The 25129-nt window shown below is 37.1% G+C and overlaps 3 protein-coding genes across 3 annotated transcripts; all 3 read left to right on the forward strand.

Annotated features, from left to right (window-relative positions):
- The first annotated feature begins 1793 nt into the window (after nucleotides 1–1793).
- On the forward strand, nucleotides 1794–9546 carry LOC139146000 (uncharacterized). The gene is made up of 9 exons (XM_070717448.1): nucleotides 1794–1911; nucleotides 2367–2498; nucleotides 4919–4980; nucleotides 5507–5614; nucleotides 5865–6131; nucleotides 6542–6668; nucleotides 7664–7883; nucleotides 8476–8656; nucleotides 9362–9546. The coding sequence occupies exons 1-9, from the start codon at nucleotides 1817–1819 to the stop codon at nucleotides 9544–9546; spliced, it is 1377 nt and encodes a 458-aa protein (XP_070573549.1). The 5' UTR covers nucleotides 1794–1816.
- Nucleotides 9547–10526: 980 nt separating this feature from the next.
- Nucleotides 10527–12640, forward strand: LOC139144711 (uncharacterized). Its single transcript, XM_070715435.1, has 4 exons — nucleotides 10527–10729; nucleotides 11122–11236; nucleotides 11643–11831; nucleotides 12130–12640. The coding sequence occupies exons 1-4, from the start codon at nucleotides 10596–10598 to the stop codon at nucleotides 12364–12366; spliced, it is 675 nt and encodes a 224-aa protein (XP_070571536.1). The 5' UTR covers nucleotides 10527–10595; the 3' UTR covers nucleotides 12367–12640.
- Nucleotides 12641–12656: 16 nt separating this feature from the next.
- Nucleotides 12657–24885, forward strand: LOC139144712 (uncharacterized). Its single transcript, XM_070715436.1, has 28 exons — nucleotides 12657–12918; nucleotides 13199–13340; nucleotides 13560–13778; nucleotides 14066–14234; nucleotides 14685–14968; nucleotides 15083–15283; nucleotides 15616–15754; nucleotides 15839–16019; nucleotides 16234–16452; nucleotides 16584–16770; nucleotides 17166–17356; nucleotides 17745–17976; nucleotides 18524–18730; nucleotides 18931–19036; nucleotides 19176–19292; nucleotides 19639–19806; nucleotides 19937–20088; nucleotides 20255–20377; nucleotides 20718–20856; nucleotides 21006–21192; nucleotides 21679–21890; nucleotides 22026–22138; nucleotides 22336–22455; nucleotides 22660–22788; nucleotides 22899–23120; nucleotides 23563–23700; nucleotides 24109–24285; nucleotides 24759–24885. Exons 1-27 carry the CDS (start codon nucleotides 12731–12733, stop codon nucleotides 24187–24189), a joined length of 4566 nt encoding a protein of 1521 aa, XP_070571537.1. The 5' UTR covers nucleotides 12657–12730; the 3' UTR covers nucleotides 24190–24285; nucleotides 24759–24885.
- The last annotated feature ends 244 nt before the right edge of the window (nucleotides 24886–25129 follow it).

Raw genomic sequence — 25129 nt, forward strand, 5'->3', positions numbered from 1 at the left:
CTCATTTCTCGTCTACGGTGATTGTGGAAACGCTCTTGTGTTACTTTTATGGTGTTTCAGAAACACTGACGTATTTAAAGACAAATATCATCTTAATTGCTCACATTTTTCATCAGATTTCAAAACACTGGGTCGCGTGAACCTATTATTGTTGAAATACGTCAATGAACTACGGTGTTTATGCCTTTGTTGACAACACTCGCACGTGTCCTATTTAAATTTTGATCAGTTGGTACGCATAGCACTCAGAATTCGAAGCTTGCTGCAGGTAAGTTTTTATTCCTCACAGTTGTAAATTTACGAATTTTTGGGAGTTATTACTGCGCAAGTCAGTTGGTATTCGTGCATCGAGTACGCGGCTGTTTTTCGAAAGTAGAACATAAAAGCTTGATTTACAATATCAATGGAAAATTGATAGTTTACAATCGTAAATAGAAAATTCGATTGAATGGCATCTTACAATTTATCATGCACATCACAAATATAGTTAGATGTAAGATACATTAGGTCAGGTAGAATTCAAACATCTCTTCTTCGGTCTATTCTGCTGTTGCTGGTTTCGATTTTAGCAATTTTGTAAAATAGCCACAAATATTTCAAAATTGTTTTCACTATTCAATTTCATTCGGCTTCTTTCAAGCAACCATGAATTTCGTAATATTATGTTTGGAGACGACTTACTATGCTGCAAGATCGGTAGTCTTTCAAGCTTGATGATTGTAAAATGTAAAACAGTCTCCGTGATGTTTAAATGTAATATACACTTAGATTAAAGTACCTTGTTATCAATGCATTGTGTAAAATGTTCTAGACAGTCATACAGACACATGTAGTCAAAGTAAAATTGAAAAGCTTATCTGTTAGGCTTTCACTTAGATACAAAACCAATGCACAATTTAGCACCTTCAGTCTACAATTAATTACAATGTCTACTTCGAAAAGTATACTTAATTCTTTACTACCGAGTCTCACTCTGTGTTATATATATATATATATATATATATATATATATATATATATATATATATATATATATATATATATATATATATATATATATATCGAAGTAATACAGATGTCCTCGTGGGAAATTACAGTGCTCAATGCGGAAAGTAGAGCATTATAAATAATCAAATTTGTACTTTAAGTAATTTGATTATATATATATATATATATATATATATATATATATATATATATATATATATATATAATATATATATATATATATATATACATATATATATATATTATGCTTGACATTGAATTTTAATCATCAATGTCAATGTTGCTTCATGTGCTGCATTAAGTTTGAATACTATAATTTGTCTACGACGATATGTACAGGGAGTGTTATCAAACTGAATGCTGGTCATTTTCGTTGCCCAACCTTCACAGGTTCAGCATTTCCATGGAAAGTAATTGAGTGTGATTCGCAGTGTGGTAGCGAATGGGTTTAGGTAGCTGACAATGAAACTAGATACAGAAACCTCGTGCTGAAATAACATTGAAAGTAGCAATCACTAATCAACTTGAACCAAACACATCATCAGCAACTGTTCTAGATTCATTTCAAGGTGAAAAGATCAATTTAAAATAATTTATTTGTCTGTGATGACATGAAATTAATAAGCTATCATTCTAATGAAATTATTCGCTTACCTTCGTGTAACCTCCTTTCCTTCCCCAGCACCTGCAGATAGAAAAATGATAAAAAAACTAACATCTCCCGCTGCTTTCACTGAACAAATAGACAAACAACTCGATCGATCATTTTGTTTTGTCTGTTTTCAGCAGGTCGGTAAGAGTGTAAACCATGCAGTCATGCACAGAGTGTTATTTCACTATGGTAATCTGTTTAGCTGTAACAATCAAGGCAGAACAAACAGCCAATACAGAAACTAATGATCCGTAAGTATAACATTCGTCAGCCATAAGACATGGAGTATAACTTTCCTTGAATCAATGATAAAATGTCGCTTTAAAAACATATCCCCGGAGAGTCATATTGACTGGCGCGACTTTGTTGTAGGCTGTGTGAAGAATTAAAGATGAATGAGAGAGAGAGAGAGAGAGAGAGAGAGAGAGAGAGAGAGAGAGAGAGACAGACAGACAGACAGACAGACAGACAGACAGACAGAAAAAGGGAGAAGGAGACAGGCAGGCAAACATAGGGATGCAGACAGAGAGACAGACAAAGAGACAGTCAGAGACAGAGACAGTCACACACGGACTGAGACAGCAACAAAGAGAGTGGCAGAGTCGGTCAGAGAATGGTGTGAGGTGAATTTACTGTTAGAAAAAGGCAGGTATGCAGTTAGGAATGGCTAATTTTATGATGAAATGATATGTTTGTCTGTTTCAAGGTTGGCAATTTACAAGGCTGAACTTGATAAAGCAAGAGTAAAAAGGACAACAACGTACGTTCTGGAATCATACTCTGTGAGATCTGTATACCAATGTGGCTTCCTTTGGTGGACAGAGTGCAGTAGATACCAGTAAGTGAAATTTACGACTTGTATGTTTTAAAACGTTTCATATCACAGTATGGAAACATTTCTTGACATCCATTTCCATCACTCTTTGGCTATTCTTTTAGATAAGATATCTCCAGCATTTAAGATATTAAGATGCATATTATGATGATGATGATGACGGTGATGATGATGATGATGATGAGGTGATGTTGATGATGTTGATCATGATGATCATGATTACTATTAATGTTGTTGTTACTGTTGTTGTTGTTGTTGTTGTTGTTGTCGTCGTCGTTGTTGTTGCTTTTCTCAGTGTAATTTGCTATCGAAGATTTAATCTTGTATCTGTTTCCATGGAAAGTTGATATAGTATTTACATGGTCATGTGATTATTGAATTCATTGACTTTGTTGTGGATGCAACCATCATGCAAATAAAGCTCTGACGGTGTATCTCCATGTACGTTCAACATGGTACTTGTATTAGGTGATTTAATGTCACGCGTGTCCGCACGCAAGATATAAACCATAACTTTGGACTGGTGGCTATTCTCAAAAAATCGGCACATTTGATCACACCTTACTTACCCGAATTATCGGTTTCCTCACGTTTTGTGCGTCATTAAAGAATGGTTGCCACCAACAGTATACTATATTTAATAGACAAAACGATAGCGAGTGTTAAACATATAAATAGGAGATTTCTTTCTGACCCTGCTACTTAAATCTTAAAGGTACGCCCACTCTATTCTTTTGAAAGTATTGTGCACAGATAAAGTTCACAGCATTGCATTATTGGAGAGAAGGGTTTATTTGAGCTTCGACGACTTTTCGTAACAAAGAGACTTGACCACAACCATAGCAGAAGCAATGGGACATCGTTCTTTCACTCCAAGCATCAAAATTCGAGTTGAAAGAAGGGATCTGGGTCACAATGATCGGCCCAAGTTGACCACTGTGACTAAGCACTATTTTAAATTCATGTACTGATGAGCACAAGGAAAGCAATGGTGCGTAACGCACTGCTGGATTGAACAAAGAAATGGAATACATTTGTTCTAGATACGAAAACGACCCACTAAGGGCTGTTTGGTCTTGTTTATTGCCGATCTGGGAATTTATTCGATGAAACTGAATCGCGCCATGCAAAATTAATTTTGTTCTCGTTGTCTGTCTCCTAAGTCAACTTACCATACGTGCACCAGTAAAATATAATCAATGTCTGAGGTTGAATATTTTATGTACATGTATCTCGAATTAGCCTTCCTTCAAATTACATTCGTCGATTCCACCAGGCATTGGTTACACTGTGCATGTGTCCATATCATCATTAATGTATGGAAAAATTTGGAAAACTGCTCATTTTAGTCATCAGCGCCTACAATCAGGACTCTACACAGAACAATGATTGTGCTGCAGTACGATTTTGAATGAAACTAAAATATTTGAGTCGGCATTTGTGTACGTTGAATCTGATAATTGAATTTCCATAGACAGTTGATCTACTCCGCTCAAGAAAAAAATCAAATTCATAAATAAAAAGCTATGATAGCCACTTAGTATGAAAGCTTGTATTCCTAGAACATTAAATTAAAAGAAATATCGCGAGATCTCGGGGTATTTTTATACGTTTTCTGTAATCTGAATGATTGTTTGTATCTCGAGATTTCGATATAAAATAGCTAGGTTACAGAAAACGAATTAAAGTATCTAAATATCTCGAGATATTTTTTTGTAATTTTTGTTCTACGAGCACATCCCCTACGGGCTTTCATATCGTAGACCAAACAGCTTAAACACCGTTTTGGCATCTTGCGGTACTGTTCATCGGAACCTTGACCTGAACTTCAACTCTGACAGAACAAGTGCAAGAAAAAAACCTATGCCGGTCTTTACATGTTTTAGAGGGCAATCATCGGGGTTCATAAAACTATATACATGTATTGTCACCAGTAATAAACAGTGGTCGTGAAACCTATGTCTTCCTTGGTAATATCGGCGACACAGAAGAAACATGCATGTTAGTAAAAATATTCCCTTGACACAGATCGTAGTGATGTCAAACCCTTAGGACTCAGTCATCACGTCCAACAACGATCATCCTGATGTAAATTGACCAAGAACTTATCATAATACGTTGTATCAGCTTCTTATCATGACAAATGGGTTTTTCCAATCTTAAACTGCGGTAGATTATGAAAGGTGAACGTTCTAAACACCGAAGTATGACTTTCTATCTCCCCTTCTCGCTGTGTCTACTTGTTTGCCAGTCCCCCCTCTCTTCTTTATCTTCCTCTCTCTCTGCCACTCACATAAATAAGACCGTTAAGCCAGTCTAAGAGAGAGCGCTGTCAACATACATACTTAGAAAGAATCCTTGTAACCGTGCACATGCATCTATAATCAGTTGAGAGCCTTATATACCTTCTTTTTTCTTTTCAGTACAGCCTATCGTGCGAAAGAGGTCATAGCTACTACGCCACCTCCGACAGGCCCACCCCCTGGTAGGTTATCGAAGGATTGAGCAACAATATCAGTCTTTACATATCATCAACCTCAGGATTTAACTACTTAAAACTTTTGGCAATAGAGAAACAAATTACGGAACATTTATCGGTACTTGAAATTAAAAATTGCCGCCATTCCTATATTTGTTAAATCTTTTGTGAAAATTTAATATTTTTATTTCGACAAAACAAAGACACTAAAAACGTTACTTACTCAAAGAGCTTCAAAATGAGCCACATAGGTGGTAGATCAGAATAAAATTGTAAAAGTTTGAGAGTCCGAATATCTGTCCCGGGGTGCATTCTAAATTAATTGTGTAATAAGTGCGAATGAAAAGAAGTAATGCCACCGACATTTTATGGATTACGACGAAAAGTGTTTAGTTGCACCGTGAAGCCATATCGAATTCAATTGTAAAATGGATTAGTGTTTGGATAATCTGGAAGCCAGAACCTTCTGAAGGAAATAACAATCATTGATTAAACAGATCTTCTTATTAAAGCATTGTACTCGTTTTCACAGTGGAAGTGTGCCATATGTGGGGAAGATTTTGTTACCCTGGTAACTGTCCTGATGCAGCAAGCCAGTGTACGTGCATGGACGGTTTCTCCGAATACGACTGTCTTCGCAGTGAGTACACGTCATTTGTCACACATCACACATATATTTGCAAAACTGATCTGTTTATCTCCCTGGTGAATAAACTTAAGATTGGCAACTCGAACCATGTTGTACAACTCATATGGCAGTGTATATGACTGAAAGTCATCAGCAGTAACATCCCTTTACAGTTAGTTAGTTGAACTTCGAAATCAACGTTTTGAGGATGAAAACTATTCTACGATGAAAACATTTTTCTTTATCTGAATATTTTCCCCAGTTGACAATCCTCCAAGTATCGATAATTGCATCGTTACCGTGAAAAATACCAACACCAGAGAGGAAAAGGAGTCGCCTTGTAGCAGTAGCAACACGATGCCTGAAACAGTTTATGTGAAAGACCGCAGTATGACTGATGTCAGTGTATCGTGGTCTACACATTTTAACCCGGCTGAAGGACAAACTTATCCAACGAAACCCTACTATGTGGAAGACTTCAACGTCGGTGTTGTCGATTCGTCAGCACAGTTTACATTTCAACAGCCTGGTGAGTCTAAGTTTCATTAATGAAACATACAGTGAGTCGTGAGCATTTTTGCTGAATGGTAAGTCAGATTCTGTTGTGCTATTGTGTCTATTCTAAAATTCAATTGCTTGAAGTTTTATTATATCTTTTATGAAGCAATGTAGGAGTTCAGAATGAAAGTCAACTAGCTGAATAAATTTCCGAACTGCTTAATTATATAAATTTTAATTTGTACCGTGTACCGGGTTTCATATACCTGACATAAAATCTGAATTTTTAAATGACTTAGAAAGTTTGACATATTCTTTGTACTGAACACGACACACGTTTTCTTTCTCTTATTTCAATTGTCGACAAAAATTGTATTCGACATTGCGACAAATACCAACACTGTGTGTCATTTACATACAATACGCGTCGTATCTTGCCAGGTCTTGCTGATGTATCAAACAGCTATCATTGTTGGACAAATTTTGGGAATGACAATCCTATTTCGACGAGACAGAGTTGTCAGAATGACTTCACCAGTACAGTACAATCTGTGAAAGACAACAGTAGGTCAGTTTAAATACGTAGGGTCTCAAAGATATGAACATAATCCTTCAGACGCAGTCTGTCTGTCTGTCTGTCTGTCTGTCTGTCTGTCTGTCTATCTATCTATCTATCTATCTATCTATCTATCTATCTATCTATCTATCTGTCTGTCTGTCTGTCTGTCTGTCTGTCTGTCTGTCTGTCCATCTATCCATCCATCCATCTGCTATATGTACGTACATATATACATATATCATTATATATGTATATATATAAATTTATCTATCTATCTATATATATATATATATATATATATTATATATATATATATATATATATATATATTATACAGTTCATACATATATTACTTCTACTGAAATATTATATTTATAGATTTAGTCTCGTTTATCTTGCAATCGTCAGACAGAAAGTGGCGTCAGTTTTAGATGTTTGAAGATGGCAAGATGCATGTATTTAGTTACTGATATACGTACCTTGTACCTAAAAGTAATTTATACCATCATCGAACAGTTTATTTCCAGTATGTAGTCTGGCAAGTTTAGAATTAGTCTTGAGTGACGACAAGAGTTCTACATGGCCTAACAGAGTCTATGAGATTCAACAACTGAAAGGTTCAATTCAGTGTCACGTGTTGTATGTTATTCCTTTTTTGTAAGTCTGTAGAAACACGATAGCTTTTAAGTCGACTGTTATGGGATACCTGAACACCAGAGTAACACGTTGTACTACACAGTATATTCAAAGTATTTATGTCCAAAGGAATGACGTCTACTTTCATGTTTTTGTTTTAGTTTGCACTTTGACTCGTATGTCGGTAAAAACAGTCACGAATACCTACAACCTTACATATACAATTGATGTAACTATTGAAAGTGTGTTTCATGAAAATGAAAACCTTCCATCCATAGCATGAAGTCAAAAGCCTCGCACAGTAAAACATTGCGCACTATGGAAAGTTGTGTGTATTACGTGACACATTCCCTTTATTCCCCTTTCAGTTTGATCGTCGGTGTCTCGGCAGTTAATGGCGGCTTTATACGTATGCTAATAGAGTTCTGGGGGTTCAGTTTTGATAGGAATGAGTATTATCATGGACGCAGGTTTTCGATGATAGCTCGTTTTGTATACGATTTGGAAGCGCCATATCACTGTTCACTCAAGCCTGGAAGTACGTGCCTTGACAAGATGCTTGATATTGGAGTTGGATACACCAATCAGGTATGTATACAATACTCCTAAGATTCATAACAAAACGGTCGTTTCAATCGGGTTCGAACTCACAACGTACGATACCCAATCACCTAGCGGAGAAGCCACAGACAAAACTGCTCTGCAAATCCCCAATCTCAAAAACGTTGGTTCAATAATCGAGCTAAGTTGTTACAGTTTTCTGACTGTGACCCCTCCACACACTGTAGAGTTCGTGAAGCACTCACGCTCGTACGCTCACTATCATACATCAACACACAAACTTTAACGAAGCAATGAATACATCGCTTAAACTGGGCGAAAGACAGCCTTGGGGACAATTCTGTCCACAGCAGAGCTATCAACCCAGGGTAGAAAATACGGTGGTTTCAATCGGGTTCGAACTCACAACGTACGGTACCCAGTCAGTACATCAGTGCATCACAACTATGATGTACATAGGTTTTAATTGTGATTAAAAACGGCCTGTTTAAAGAAGTTTTCGTACAACTTCATTTTTAAATATATTATTTTGCATCGATGTTTTCTGTCTGTCTATATGTCTAACCCACTTTAAATGAATTACTCTTGAGGTAACATAATGACCGTTTTGCATGTTTAGTCTGCAATTAACATAAACTGGTCTGGCTGGATGGACGATATATCTGGTGTTGAAAAATACGAGATAGAGATTTTTCCCTCGGTGCCTGGCAACGGAACTCTTGGATGTTCACCAAATGCAGATGAAAGCCAAACATTTAACAAAGATGTAACTTCCGTGACAGTTAATCTTCATGAACCAGGTAATGATTACTTCTATACGAGCAGGAAAATGAAACTATTAGAGAATTGACTCTTAGGCAGTTTTCGAGCTTTAAGTATAAGCGTTGTAGAAGGTAATTAACCTATTATGACCCCGACCTACTCCTCGTAATGAGTCTTATTTATTTATTTATTTATTTATTTATTTATTTATTTATTTATTTATGTATTTATTTATGTATTTATGTATTTATTTATGTATTTATTTATTTAATACTGATATTGACTGTCTATCTTCTATCTGAAACTTTTTTATCCCATCATGTTAATAATACCGCTTTTTGATTTGCGTATTTTTTAAAAATTTCATGTGATGTGTTATTTTTTGTAGTGACGTTGTCTTGTATATTATCTTGTGATGCTGCTTTTTTGTCGCAGATCTGTTAGTGGGTTTACCCGTTGATCTGTGTATTAACAAAAATAAAAAAAATCTTTCGTGAACATCCAGCTGCAGCTTATGTCTTGTAACTCAGGCATCATGTTATCTGAACATTTAGTCACAATTTAACTCATTTTGCAGATGCATCGTCGTTTAAGACAAGTCTTAGTAACAAACCCAACAGATGTCAATGAACATCAGCGAATTGCAGGTCGCAACGACTCACATCACTGGGCCAGATTTATTTTCATACATACGAAAATGAACTCCAATTAGCTGATCACAAGATGTATCGTATTGTTTTCAGATGTGTACTGTGTGCTGCTTGTAGTCTCTGATAAGGCTGAGAATCATAGGTATGCAATGAGATATCTGCTGTTTGATGACCAATACACTGTTGACATCATGCCTCATTATCCGATGATGGTTGTGTCGGCACGTTACACCAGAGACACCTACTGGCAAATCAATGGAGAAAACATGGTAAAGTAACACATTACAAACTAAGTCAAAATATTCAGTGAAGGAATTTCGAAGGTCAACATTACTTGGAATATTGCTTTATAAAATCTGGACATTTTAATCTGTAAACTTAATTGCATTGCATAGTGCTTATCAAACCTTTCTAAAACATATTCCATGTAATTTTTATATAGTATCGGATTCCACATCCAGTGACTTTTTTCCTCAAATGTGCCAAGTGAATTGTACAATGTGAATTTATAAGTTGTTTTCAACATATGCTGCATCTAAGTCTAGAAACGGGGAACCGTAAAGGCCATAACCTGAATTTTGGTTTCACTTTTCAAATTTATGCCATTTTAACCATAAGATCCGACTGTTCGCTTGTTTGAAATCAAAATTTTGAATCGTTTACAGATACATGTAACCTGGCAAGGCCACTTCGAAAATACACACCATTCAAAGAATGGCTTACTGAACCCAATCGGGAGTTCTTCACTTGACGTGGATCCTGACTATGATACGCTGATAGGCCAACCTCCAGACACGAGGTCACGGGAAGGTATACCAAACATCAATGGAATCGTTAAATTTGAAGTTGCCTACGCTGTAGATCACCTAGGGAGTAACATTTCGTCAATCCCACAGTCAAGTTGGACAAATATCGCTCCTTTAGTAAGTATTTTGATTGGCATTCATCTGACACAAGGTACTCCTAACTTGGTGTGTCAATGAATCAAACATTTGAGCACCAATGTTATTTCTTATGTCGAATATCTATGGTGCATATTCACCTTTCGTAATTGAAAGGATAACACTGTGCCACGACTCAGTCTACATTACATATAGTTCATATCAATAAACTTATTGTTATAGTTGAACAACATTAATATATTCTTTAGGTTTCAAACTATATTCTTTATTCTCCAGTGCCGGTGATACGTTCTAAATGAATCTTTGAACCTGCAAACCAACGCATTAATTTTTACGTATTACATTTTTAGAGTGAAGAAACTGAACTTGACATTGCAACTATAGACGGAGACGTGGTGCAGGTTTGGGTGAGAGCATTCGACATCATGGGTAGTTTCAAGCTTGATAACGTGGTCGTTCATGTTGATTCTTCCCCTCCAGTTGTAAGTGACATTCGTATGATTGGAAATGAAATCGACCGTCCTGCAGTCCATGGATCAAAGGATTTATTCACAATGAGGTTTGTGGCCAACGTTACTCATTAATTGGAAGGTTAACCTAAATTTGATGTAACGCTATACTGACAATGCTTAGAAAAGGGAAACCACCCGTCATCTTGAAGGTTTCAGTTGCAATTGATCCGTAAATTTATTCAAGATTCGCAAGGGAACTTTTTTCGAGTGAATTTGAATGTGATGAAAGATCGGGTGTCTTTAAAAATTTCTGCACCTTTCAAATTGTGTTCTTAAACACATTGACTGTTTTTAGACTTAGGTCTGACATATAATCGAAACTTGCTATTGGTGAGGACGGAGCGACAGCTCCGATCAAACTGGTGTTATTTACAATAACGATAACAGATAAGGCTGAAAACATTGCTTGTTCATTTATCTCACGTATTACGCCATACAGCTTTACATTCGATGCCTTTGACGAACACAGTGGCCTATTTACCATCCATTGGCAATTATACGACATGGCGGATAACAGCATTATCCATGACACAGACAACGTTGCAGTAAGGAAGGTATGATGAAAGCGATACACATAATTAGTATTTACAATTCCTTGATCATTAATGTTTTGGGGTTTTTTTGCCCCATCACATTGCATTAAGTACCAACAGCTATTCACACTTAATACCTTTCTTCAATGATATTCTGTGCCAACTCTTATGCAATATGCATTTTATGAAATAATTACTGTCATTTTAATGTTCTGTCTAGGGTCTAGTTGACGACTGTTGTCGTTTACAAAATGCATATCATACCTTTATGCGTACGATAACTGTTTAACATGCGTACACATAGTTTACACATTGCCAATTGAACTCATACTCAGAAAGTCTCACACAGATTCAGAGATTCCTTTGCAGGAAACTGAAATAGAGTTATTAATGGTGTCCTTTTACGGATGATTTGTTGTATTTTCAGAGTGACTCTGCCGATTGTAGTACGCCTGAATGTATATGCATACCTAACAGCCTTTGTTACTTTACCAACTACAACATATCTTTCAATGAACACGAGATGAATATTTCGCAAGGCAATCACGATCATGATTATGTGCTAGCCGTGACTGTCACCAACAATGCTTCCCTGGAAACAACAAAAACATTCCAGGTTAGTTACCAGTGTCATTTGAGGAAGCCAGGGACGTCGATGTATAACACAAAATTACTTTTGGTAAAAAGTAATAATATATGCATCCTAGCTGACTGAACTGATCATTCGTAGATCTTCACTCTCATTTATGTGATCGGGATGTACCATTGTCGAAATTTGATAAATAATATTTGTTTGGTGGAGACATTTTATTGGTAACAATGACGAAGAATTATAATGCCTGTCAGAAAGGTATAACAGTGCTGTTCTCAATCTTGGTTGTATGTTTGTTTAAACAAACCCTCTTTCATTATAGATAACGATCGATATAAGCCCGCCCCTTGAAGGTCACGTACACGACAGTAGCCAGGGACAACCTGACTTGGACTATCAGCAAGAATATGAAATATTCGCCTCATGGGACGGTTTCTTTGACCGAGAGAGTGGAATTATCGAGTATGGCTACTTCTTTGGGCACGATTGCTTAGATGATACAACTAGTATCAATTTACCTCTTCAGTTGCCTGTGAGTAACAAAATAGTGCCTGGCTAGTCATACAATTTATATCATGAAACTTTTATCAGCCCGATATCACATAACTAAACTTTGTCTGTTTGTTTCCTGAAAGTCAATTATTTGATCAGTTCTTTTCAAAAGCTGCTATTAAAGAAGTTAATCGAGTTACGATCTTGTTTGTGCCATCCTGAATACACCTGAAATTAAAAACAGTTCATGTACCGTTATATCATGTAAGAGATGTGTAAAGTTCATGTATGAGATTTGTAAAAGTTTTCTAAAATAAAAGTTTTGTCTCTTTGGTCATTTCAAGTTGAGAAGTACGACTTCTACCAGTGCTCGGTGGACAGCTTCAGTCCCTGGCAAGTATCACTGCACTGTCATTGCATATAACAGAGCCATGGACCCATCAAAACCTGTATGTTCTGATGGTGTCACTGTCGACGACACAGAACCAACTTTACGTGAAGTATTCATCGATGATGTCTTCGTGACGCCAAGTCTGGTGAAAGATGCGAATGGTGCGGTGTGGTTCATAAATGAAAACAGATATCGTCAACTTGTACAAAACCCGTCTGATCATTGCAGGTAGGCCACCGTGTATCACAGACTTTGAAGTTGATTAACTTTACAATATTTTCCAACAACAGTTTCTCTCTACGGCTCATTTAACAATATAAACAGATGTAACAAAACCATCATAACATGAATATTTCTAGCTGGTAAAACTATGACGATTTGTCATACGTGAAGACAACTGACAATAGGCAGTGTATGAAGACATTCTGTCAGCATAAACTTTCCACTTACAATTTCAATAATGAAAATACATTTCTCCTATCTATGTGCTCTGACTCGCCTTTTACAGGAACGTTGCTTCTTTCGACATAAGTGTTGACCTCTATCCACAAAAACTGCTCGTCAATAATTCTGAAATTCGAATGGAAGACAACGATTGCACGTCTTATGGAAACGTGGCGGGACAGGCATTTATTAGGAGAGAAAATCACGTATGTACTAGTTTCATAACTTTTGACAGAGGTCCTAAACAGTTTAAAAGTGTTACGATACCAACAAAAGCACTGCATAAAATTGACAAAAGTGGTCTTACTTGCAGGCAGAAGAGGTAATGACAGACTACTGTCTGTAAACTTTGAAGGCCAATCTACGTGTACCGTGTCATTGTTCTACCTCAACACTACAATATCTTACGTACACTTTTCCTGTAGATATTCCTTACTTGGGAAGGAAATGACGCCGACAGTGGAATATTTGACTATGAGGTTGGCATTGGCAAGACGTCAGCAGGCCTTGACCCTGACATCGTACCATTTACGTCGACGAAGGGACATCAAGAGTTTCAAACATATCATCCTAACCTTGGTGAAGGCGTTGAATTCTACATCTCAATCAAAGCAACTAACAGGGCTGGACTTGCTAAGATTGAGGTACTTTTTACTCTTATTTACTAATATAATGATGATGATGATGATGATGATGATGATGATGATGATGATGACGACGATGATGATGATGATGATGATGATGATGATGATGATAATGATGATAATGATGATGATGATGATGATGATGATGATGATGATGATGATGATGATGACGACGACGACGACGATGATGATGATGATGATAAACCCCGACCTACCATTGCAACAATGAAACGGTTCATATTATGCCTTCTTCATGTTACTATGTCGATTACACTTTTACTTTGTAGACAATCGGACCATTTTTCGTCGACGTGACGCCTCCAAGCTTCCAAGGTGACATAACAGTGACGTCAGAGCGAGACGAAAATAAAGAATTCTTAGTTGCAAGGTGGAACACGGGCAGTTTCTATGACGACGATCAATTAGACACACTAAAGAAGTATGAAGTGGCTTTAGGTAGATGTAAAATCTATTATATACCAATAGCTGTATACTATGGTAGTAAGCAATATCACATTGAGTGGCTAAGAGTAGTCCACAAAATAATGTGTATAACAATACGATACAATGAAATGCATGTATAGCTGAACATACAGTCACCATGTTTCATGTATACGTCATTGTTCACGAGTAACAAGTACACAACCCTGCCGACAATGTAGTTTAATAAAATAACGTGCATATTAAATTTTTGAGGATAAACAATGACAAATCGCCAATTGCAAGTACATCATAATAAGTTTTATAGGAACACCAATGTTTATGAGAGTCAATAATTCGCTTTAAGCAACACAGAGAAACTGATAACTTCAGCCAAACGCTATTTGATAAACTGCTGCAAACATCACTTGACAGATAAAATCTTAACGGATATCAAGTTCAGTTTTATAATGCTCTTCCTTGCAGGTGACAATGAAGGCGAAACAAATGTGATGTCGTATGTATCAATATCAAACCTACAAAGCAGCGTGTGTCAAACAACAACTCCGCCAACCTGCGCTGCCATACCAACAGACATCCTCGATTGGAACCTCCATGGCGATCACGTATACTTCATGTCAATCAAAGTAACCAATGTTGCTGGACTTAGTGTTGTTGCCACATCGAATCCATATTACCACGTTGTGCAATTGCCAAGCACCGGAAATGTGTATGAGACTTCCTCTACAAATGAAGATGCTTTATTTGGGGTAATGATGACGCTCTCATCACATTTCAGCAAGTATAACTTTGTATTTCTGGTCTTATAAACTCTCTAAAAGTCAATGCATTTCTCATGCCACCTTTTCCATACACTCGTTTAGGTACAGGAAGACATCGATTTGCAAGTTGATGTTAATAATATTCATTGTCGATGGAGTGGTTTTTCACATCCTCATCAAGTCATCAATTACGAACTCGGTCTTGGTACCTCTCCCGATTTGGCGAACATAGTCCCATTCCACAGTGTTGGTTCAGATGTCACATCGTACTCGTTCCAGGATTTGACGCTGGTGATTTATCAGGTATGGAATTGATTCAACTCTTTAGTTGTGTGATTTGTTGAATGTCCATATCTGACTCCAGAGAAATGCACCTGAATGTGATTATGCATTTATCTCGTGCTTTTCTTCAAACTATTTAATACGAACGAAGCATGTTTGAGGCGTTGGTCTTATGACTTAGATTTGACCTTTGAACTTTAGAAATACATCCTACATTTCGCCTAGGTAAGGATCTTTAACATCGTGGATATATGTAGGCATATCACTGATACGTAAGTAATACATTTGAAAGGCTATGACAATATTCCGACCGTACTCTGATTTATGAAAACTTTATTTCACATTGGCTGCAGAAATACTACGTCATTGTAAAGGCATCGACACAGACGGGGACTGTGACGGCTAGCTCTGATGGCGTCACTGTACTAGCAAATGAAGAGACCTTGACCGACGCCCATGTTTATGATGGTCTTCCATGCACACTGAAAAGCGGTAAGCAATACTGTCTAATTTCAATTTAATTACCTTGTTCGTTATCCACGGTATGTAAACGTTAATACTCTTTTAATATTTAAGGCATGTACGAAGAAACGACCTCTCATCATGCTTACAACAGACGGTCCATGGCCTGTCTACAAGATGTAGATTTTCAAGCGTCCACAAGCACTGCAGGTGCACACTGGGTTTTACAGGACCATGTGAAGGAATATGCCAGCCATGCCGAATGGGCATTGCAAAGAAAACAGGTTGTTAACAGGTAAGAAGAAAGTGTTTCAACCAACAATTTCAATTTTGCTTTGTTACAAGAAAGTGTCTCTGGGTTTACATTTATCGATTATAGTGATACGACGTAAGTAACACAACGCCAAGTTATGACAAACAAAGAAGAGAATTGTTAACAACACTATTTTCAACGATACTCAAATGAAACATTACATAAACTCATATAACACTTTTCCGATCTTTCTCAGCTCAATTATTGCATGGGACACAGTGACGCATTACCGTAAGATCGAAAGTGCCAGTTTCTATCGAGCTGCAGACATACTTTTACTTCCGGGTCAACACTATCGCTCTGTCGTCAAGTTCTGTTTTCAAGGAGGTTGTTTCCAACCTGTCGCAAGTGACGGATTCTGGGTAACGCCGTTTCCTCCAATCCCGGGAGAAATTCTAGAAATTAGTCACTCAAAGTAAGTAAGAATCAATATTATTAATAGAAATTAAAACTTCATCGTTCCTTGCAGTTACTTGTAGTAACCTGTTGTCTATTAGGAGTTGATGTCGAATTTGTGTAAGTAATCCATTTTGAATACATCAAAAGTCTTACAGATACGATTAGTATCAGATGGAATGCATTTGAGCAAGATGAACTTACAGAAGATACTGACGAGGAGGCAATAGATTACTATGAGTGGAGTCTGAGTGTGGCTTCAAGACAACAGGGTGAGATACATGATGACGTACTGTTTCCATGGCAACGCATTAACGTAACAGAATCTTCTGACAAGGTAATTGTAAATGTCGTCAGACTTTTCATTCTACACCTTTTCATCTTTATTTTCAACAACAAAGCCATCGTGAGGAAATAGTCTTTGAAACCAGATTTAGCAATGCTATAATGTTAAGTTAAGCAACAGGTCCATGTCATTTCGTTGTCAGATGTACCACATCTGTCCACGTATTAGCTTGCACTCCTTCACGTTTCTTGACATTTAATGCCATTTTTATAGCGTTAATTTTATCTTCATTTGTATGGAGAAACAAAGGTGTTGAACGCTGCATGTTTGTGCTATAAAGACAAAAGAAACGGTCATTATTAACCATCGTCATAGACATGCACTTAATGTAGAGTTTCAATGTGGAAATATATTGACATCAAATATGTTATCGGAACTATCTACAGCTACTTGATTACTCGATTCAAACACCGTATCCGATTGACTTCAGCAAATGTATTCAACTCGGTCTACGTGGATACAACAAAGCCGGGCTTTACACGACTATCTACCGTGATATCCAAGATTGCAAAGTTCGGAGTCAAAACTTGGTAATTGATTCTGTTGGCGACTACGACCAGTCACTTGGTGATGTCAGGTAAATATTCTCAGTGTTTCTGCTGAGTTGTAAGATATCAATTTGAATGTATGAGATGAAAGATTATACACCAAACCCGACCTTTGAATTCCATTCAGATTGTTAAAAAGTTCAGTATATAATCTATTTCTGATTTCAAGTCGCTATTAAAATTCAATTGACGGAAATATCAATCCTTTTCAACTGGAGGAGTTGGTGATAAGGTGTCACAACGACTGGCTGTAAGTATTTTGGTGTTCAATATACTATCACAGCTTTATGATACAGCTGCACTTTTGTTATTGTGCCAACTTGAAGTTTGAAAAAAAGATCTTTTCAGTAAATTCAATTTTACTTGTGATCATCATGACAGTTTTGATGTATTCGGGAACGTGTTCACCATTTTTAGAGACGTGGCCGTGCAAGAAAACAGCATCTGGCTGGAATCTGACAGAGAGTATACACGATCACATCATAAGTTATCAGCCGTCTGGCCAACATTACAACACGGTAATTTTAGTTGGAAAGTAGTGTCTGATCAAACACTCAATCATTTGGCTTATCATCGTCAATCCAATGGACTTGACTTCTACACCTACGAGTGTTCAGCTCCAGAAATTCTGGCTTGTGGACAATCTAGCGTAAGTAGCTATACCTTGGATAGTTGGTACTACAACTGTAATTGCCGCATTCAACTCTAATTGAGTGACGTTTAAAAATTTATCAGTTTATTACCCGTACTTCATATCAAGGCTTTTATCATTAAACTGTACATGTAATTGAGTGATTCTTAAATATGTGCTAATGGCCTGATTGCGTGGAATCAGTGACAGAGAGTATATGCGACCACACAACAAGTTATCATACTTGTGGACAACATAATGATTTGTCGGTTTATTTGGAAAGTGATTTCCGATCAAACTCTCAATCTCCCGTCTTATCATCATCTGATTCAATTAAATGTAGTTGATTTCACCACCTTTGACTGTTATGTTCCAGGAAATTTGGGTTGTTGACCCTCTAACATAACTTCTAGCAATATCAGACTGTTTGATACTACAACTATTAGCGTGTTTGACTAGAATGGAGTAATTTCTAATCATACTTTTTCATTTCGTTTTTACCATTAAATAATGATTGATTGATGTTTGAGTAAAAATATATTAATGCTACATTTTCTATTTTAAGGTCAATTATGTAAATGTTGGCAATCTTGACTTAAAACATGGATGGCGGTACTACATCTGTGTACATGCAAATCAAACCACGAAGATTTACGGAAATACACAAACTCTTCTGCCTGAAGTAGTTGCGTGTTCAAATGGAATCGTTGCTGATCATACGCCACCAAATGCTGGACGGGCTTGGATTGGCTGGAAAGAACAACTGTATCAGGTAAAGATTGCCAGATTATTGATTAAAGCATGTTTAAATCTTTGATAATTTGTGCGTTTGTCTTTTCATTATTTGTTCTCCAAACATGGTACGGATGTTAAATACATGATGTTTAAAACATATGCCAAGAAGTTAAATGCACGACAATTGATTTTTAAATACAAAATTTCACATTTTATTATCAAAATAACTATGCAAAGGCTTCAAGTACAGACTTAGTGGTAAACTGGAATGGATTCTATGACGTCGAGGAACATGGTAGAACTTCACATTCATCTGGAATCAGAAGATACGAAGTTGCAGTCGGTAAGTTGATAAATGTATTTTAATTATTTTATTTTATTTCTGATAATGTTGCAATGTATAATGTAATCATAATTCAGTATTAAAATACACTACAGAGATATTTCAAACAGGTTGACATTTATTAATAAAAACTTTTCAGGTACATCCCCTGGTGGTGTGGACGTTCAAGATTTTCAGTCAGTAGGCGTGGCAAATTGGATCAATCTGTACAATCTAAACCTTATCAGCGGTCAGACCTACTATGCGACTGTCAGAGGTATGTCGATACTTTCTGAAAATAACATGACAATGCCCTGTTACTACCACGAAATTCTAAATTTGATATACAGACCTTGTATATTCCTAACATATCGATTTGTATTTCGGTACGGGTGAAAAGTGCCGACGATGGAGTAATAGTTTTCTTCATTTTTGACAATCTGAGACGTGAAATTAAACTTGACAGTGTGAGTGACTTTCCTTCATCACTGATTCATACGCTTTATTTCTTTTTTATCAATTTTTTCCTGAGAAAATCTACTAGAACTGTAATTCTTGAATGTCTGACTCAGGACTTATTCTGGATCGGACATAATATATATACTAGTCATTTCTCTTTATAGCCATAGACTTTGTTGGCCTATCTACCGATGTAGTGTCCAGCGGAGTCACAGTAGATACATCGCCCCCACTGAAATCTGAACAAAGCATCAATGTTGGCGGACCATTTATCACTTCAAAGTCTTTCATATCAGCAGAGTGGAAACAACTTTTCTCTGATGAAGAAAGCGGTAAGTTGTGTTTCAACAAATGTCAAATACATTCTTGTAACTTTTACAACATATTTATTATTATTACACTTTCAACCATTAATTTGTCTTTGATAAAATAATTAACAATCATTGCATTCATTAAGCTTAGGTGTTTCATATTATGAGTGGTGCATCGGATCAAAACCTGGATATGCAGATGTGTTTCCGTGTACGTCAACCAATCAGGAACAAATTACTCTTCAAGCAGATGATGGTGAACCAAATATGGTCGACGGACACATTTATTATGCGATGGTTAAGGTAATTCAGAATAAATATTTTGACTATCAAATTCAGGCTATTATAAAATTGAATGTGTTTGTCGAATCGAACTTTCGTAGTGCACTTGGAGCTTTCGTTTTAATTGTATTGAACCATACTAGAAGACCGTCTATTACCTTCCCAAATATATCTTCTGTTACTATAGGCATACAATGGAGCTGGTCTTTCCACGGTCGGCGTATCTTGGGCTCTATTGTACGATACATCTCCACCTGAAGCGGGTTACGTGTACGATGGCTGTGATCAGAGCAAGGACAGCGATTATCAGGTAAAACATATGTTGTCATCGTTCTTGACATGACATAGTAAGATAAAAGGTGCAAAAAGTAGGTATTTTGTATGGTGTCATTCAACCAAATACATACTAATGCCAATACCAATCTCTTATGGCAACATTCCACGGTAGCCTAGCATGGCATGTCGCTAAACTTTTAGGTATTATTATAGCCGATACCATTCTTTATACAATACCTCCTTTACTTAACATCGTAAAGCGAATCAAAGGATGTAAAAGCAACCGTCTTGTAAGTTCATGACAGTCTAATTTTTCACTTTCCTAACATCACCAATGGATACTGATGTAAGAAGGACCTTTTACACGATTTCAGATTCAGCTGGATTACCTTTGTGCACAATGGCACGGGTTCCGTGACCCACATTGTGCAATAAAAGGATATTCATGGAAGATCGGATCATGCCCTGGTTGTCATGACGTCGTAGCAGAGGAGAATCTTGGATTGAAAACAGGTACGACCAACGTTATCTGAATTACAGTTATAGTTATCGTTGTCAATGCAAAGTTAGATCACTCAGTTCACAACCGTCATGATAAATTCTATTATCACTGAATTGATTTGATGTCATTGCTTTCTTTCTCTCTCCTTTGACACTTTCAGCTATGAATGCAAATTACCTGCAGTTGGAACCTGGCACGAGATATTACACAACCATCAGAGCGTGCAATGTTGCTGGGTTATGCACAAGTGTGTCGTCAGACGGTATCATACCAGATAACTCACCCCCTGTCGCAGGAAACGTCTATGATGGGATAAATGACGGCGATGTTGCATTCCAGTCATCTAAGTAAGTTACAGCTACGCCGCTATAAAAACGAATGTGTTTTTATATATCATATTATATCATACTAGTATATTAATGGCGCAAATACAGCGATCTGATTGGTCGAGACACGAAAAGAACCGTCGGATATTGGCGATATACCACGGCTGGCGTACGCGCGAGCTCTCAGCTTGAGCAAAAATCCGTTTTTGACTTTCGTCGCCAGAATTTCAATATACTTTTATGATATAATAGTAATAAATCACACCCGGCGACGGTATACCTCTCGATTTTGACCAGTTGTCGAGAACTGGTCAAAATTTCGTGGTATACCATCGCTTGGTGTGCTTTATTGCTTAAATATATTATGTTTGACAATAATATTGATTAACATTGTATTTCCACATGGGTCAGTCTGTCAGTCTGTACAAACCAACGTTTTATAGAAATTATATCACACATGTGACTTTCTCCGTTTTTTATATTTATCTCCATTACATCCTTAAAAAGAACAACCCTGACGGCTCATTGGTATAATTTTCATGATCCACACTCTCAACTATCACACTATGAAGTTCGAGCTGGTACTTCTGTTGGTAGTGGTGATGTACTGTCAAATACAAGACTCCATCTGACAGAAAAGATATTCACGTCAACTTTGCTCCAGTCAATGCCAATGAATCGCCCTGTGTATGTGACAGTCAGGGCGTATAATAAAGCAGGTTAGTGTGCTGCTGTTTCACCAAAGTCACTTTTTTAAAAACATTCCACTATTCATCAAACACAAGTTATTTTGACTTTCCCGTAAAGAGTTTGTCTAAGTTGTAATAATGACATGCCTTGCATTTGGTGTACAGGTCTGTTTGTTGAACAGTCATCCAATGGTGTCACTGTTGATGAAACTCCTCCGATTGTCACAAATATTCCCACAATAGACAACAGCATTGGCTCATTTACTGGTAACACTCAGGTAGAGTAAAAACTTTCCACTAAATTTAACTTTCCGAAAAAGTGGTTTGTCCACCTTGCTGTCCGAATGTCCAACATGTCCTTTATGTCCCAAAGGCCATCTTAGTGAATCTGACAACATGTCCTGCTATAAACGTCATCTCTTATTATTCCTTGCAACGATTACAGTGACTAACCAGTTTGCATTCGATATTTCAGGTATGGCGTTCGTTGTTGCGAGTATCTTGGGAGTTTCGTGACAGTGAAAGTCCTCTTCAATACTACCTACTATCAGTATTTACACATCATCGATCAGAGAACCCTGCACCAACTGTTAAGGTAACCATTATCTCGAACTATTGTTTTCGTGCATGTTTTGATGTGGTGTAATAGTTACAGAAATGTATGTTTAAGCTAACCTTAAATGCAACTATAAGTATACCTGTCAAAGTAACAGAATAAAGATAATTTTGAATGTTAAGTAACCGCCAACATACAACAGTTTATCGACGTTACTAATATGGATGACATTTGCCTTCATAGTTACCAGGTAGTTTCCGTCAGTATACATTTACCAACCTCACTATGCATGACGGTGATTCATATTACGTGAAGGTGATCGGCTGCAATGCTGCAAAGTTATGTACATCTAGTGAATCCACCGGAGTATTGGTAAGTATCTTGTACCAGCTCACTTATCACATTTTACTTAATATTACACAGTGTCCAGTATTAGTTGCATGTTTGAAGTTCATCTCATAATCTTCATAATTTCAAAACAGATCGACTCCAGTCCACCAACGGTCGGGACATTTGCTGTCGGAACTGATCATGCTGCAGGTTTGACACGTCACAGAGACGGATGGATGACATACCAACAGAGTCAAGGTGGCACTCCGGCTAGCGTCAATCTTGCTTGGCTGGGATTTTCAGATATCCATTCTGGAATCAGTCACTACCGTGTAGCTGTGGGTAGTCAGTTCGGTGTGTGGGATCTTACTCAGGTAACAACAAAGGAAAATACAATTTGTAGTATCAATCAATCAATCGATCAAAAATATGTATAACGCGCTAAAATCAATAAGCAATGTTATTCTCAGAGGCCCGGTTAAGTCAGTGTACATTATATACCATGGCAAACAAATGAGTGTTCAATTTATACTTGAAACCGTTCGCAGTGGATGTTTTTTGAATGTCACCTGATAAGGAATTCCAAAGTTGTGGAGCTGCGGACGTTAAATATCTTCTTCCATATGTTTTCACTCTATTCTAGCGTACACCACTGATCTTTCGATTCGGTGCACGACAGTTTTTCAGAGCTTAATCAATCGTTGAATGTAGACGAGAGCTTGGCCATTGAGGGATATGCACATCTTGTTCGAATGAATATATTTGAAAAAAAACTTTACAAATTTCTGTAATGTCCATGTATTGGCATTTTAACAGAACCAAGCCGTTGAAATCATCAACCAAGATGGCGTACCACATTTTGATGAAGGTGTAATTCAAACAGCAAGTGTGGACATTGTCAGGAACCTTGTGCCTGGGGAACACATCTACTGCACCATCTGGGCCATTAATGGGGTGAGACACGATCTAGTGTTGCATATCAATATAAGACCCCTGATCCATGTATCCATACATAATCAAATGTATAAACAAGAATAGGTGTTTCTTTCTGAAAAAAAGATGCACCGATCTAGCGTAGAATTTTATATGAGTGAATGAGGGTGGAGGTGTGGAGACAGGACGTGCAAACATATGTTCACTCATGTAATTGTTGAATGGAACAAGCGACAATCATTGCATGTACTCACGTATATTGCTTCTTTGTACACATTGATTACACTCCTGTTTATTTACACAGTAGTCTTTAACGTTGTAATCAGTCAACCAATAACGAGGCAGTTCAGTAACGCTTTAATTTGGTGATTTGTTAATGACATGAGGCATCGACCATATTTAAATAAGTTCAACGGTATTTACTAATAGGTTGGTCAAAGAGGTTACGAAGCGCAAGAAAGTTTTACCATCACGAGATTTAACGGCCGAGCGGAATTCTTTCCCTGTTGAGAAGATGCGATGTACAGACATGCCAGGGAGACTGCACATGCGCTCCACAAAATCAAGCATGCCAAAGAACACCAGAACTTTGCAGCCTCGGAACAGGTATTCTTGCTCAAATTTGAATTGAACCTTATGAATGATAAGACGGTTGTTTTGGACACGACCAGTTACAGCTGTTTCTCAGTCTTTTCAGTTCATAGTTTCACCAACAGATTAGACACTTGGAGTAATTGTCAGCATCACCACAATGCCCTCTGTTTCAGTGGGGCTTTCAGCTCTTTTCCTAAATAGTGTTTTATCTGCCATTTTGAGTCTGTATACCTTTGCTTTTACTTTGATATTTCTATCATAATGAACTTTTCAAGATGATCGCTGTGTTGTATGTTAATAGGCAAATACCGTTAGTTTTGGGAATCGCCCTTACCAAGGAGGTAGCACACATACTGTGTGCTACCTCCATTCACTTACCAAGATGCTGTCAATTAGGTGATTTGATAATCAGATTGTTACATGTACCACTTGTACTCGGTATGAATGGATGGAATAACCCCTCTGTTATCACATTTTTTTGCCAGGAAACAGTGAATATCAGCAAGTAGAGGTGTATGACATCATTGATTATCGTGACGTAGCTTTGAACAACGATGTGTATCAAGACGTCGATCTGAGTCCATCCCGCTGTACAATTGCATCAAGATGGAGAGCTCTTAGTGGTGGTAATTATCGTACTTTTGTTTCTTGTTTAAAATGTTTACTTGGGTACTTCATATCGACAATTTACGATTGCAAAATATATAGGGTTAATGAGTGTTGTTCACAATTTGTCTTAGAATTATTCATTTGTTTATTTGCATGGGCAGCTAAGAAGTGACGTATTTACATGATTTGGCATCCCGGTTTTATATTTAACGTATGTCTATCATCGAAATTGCTTTTAATAATCCCT

Source organism: Ptychodera flava, chromosome 12 (assembly GCF_041260155.1).
Source record: "Ptychodera flava strain L36383 chromosome 12, AS_Pfla_20210202, whole genome shotgun sequence".
NCBI lineage: Eukaryota > Metazoa > Hemichordata > Enteropneusta > Ptychoderidae > Ptychodera > Ptychodera flava.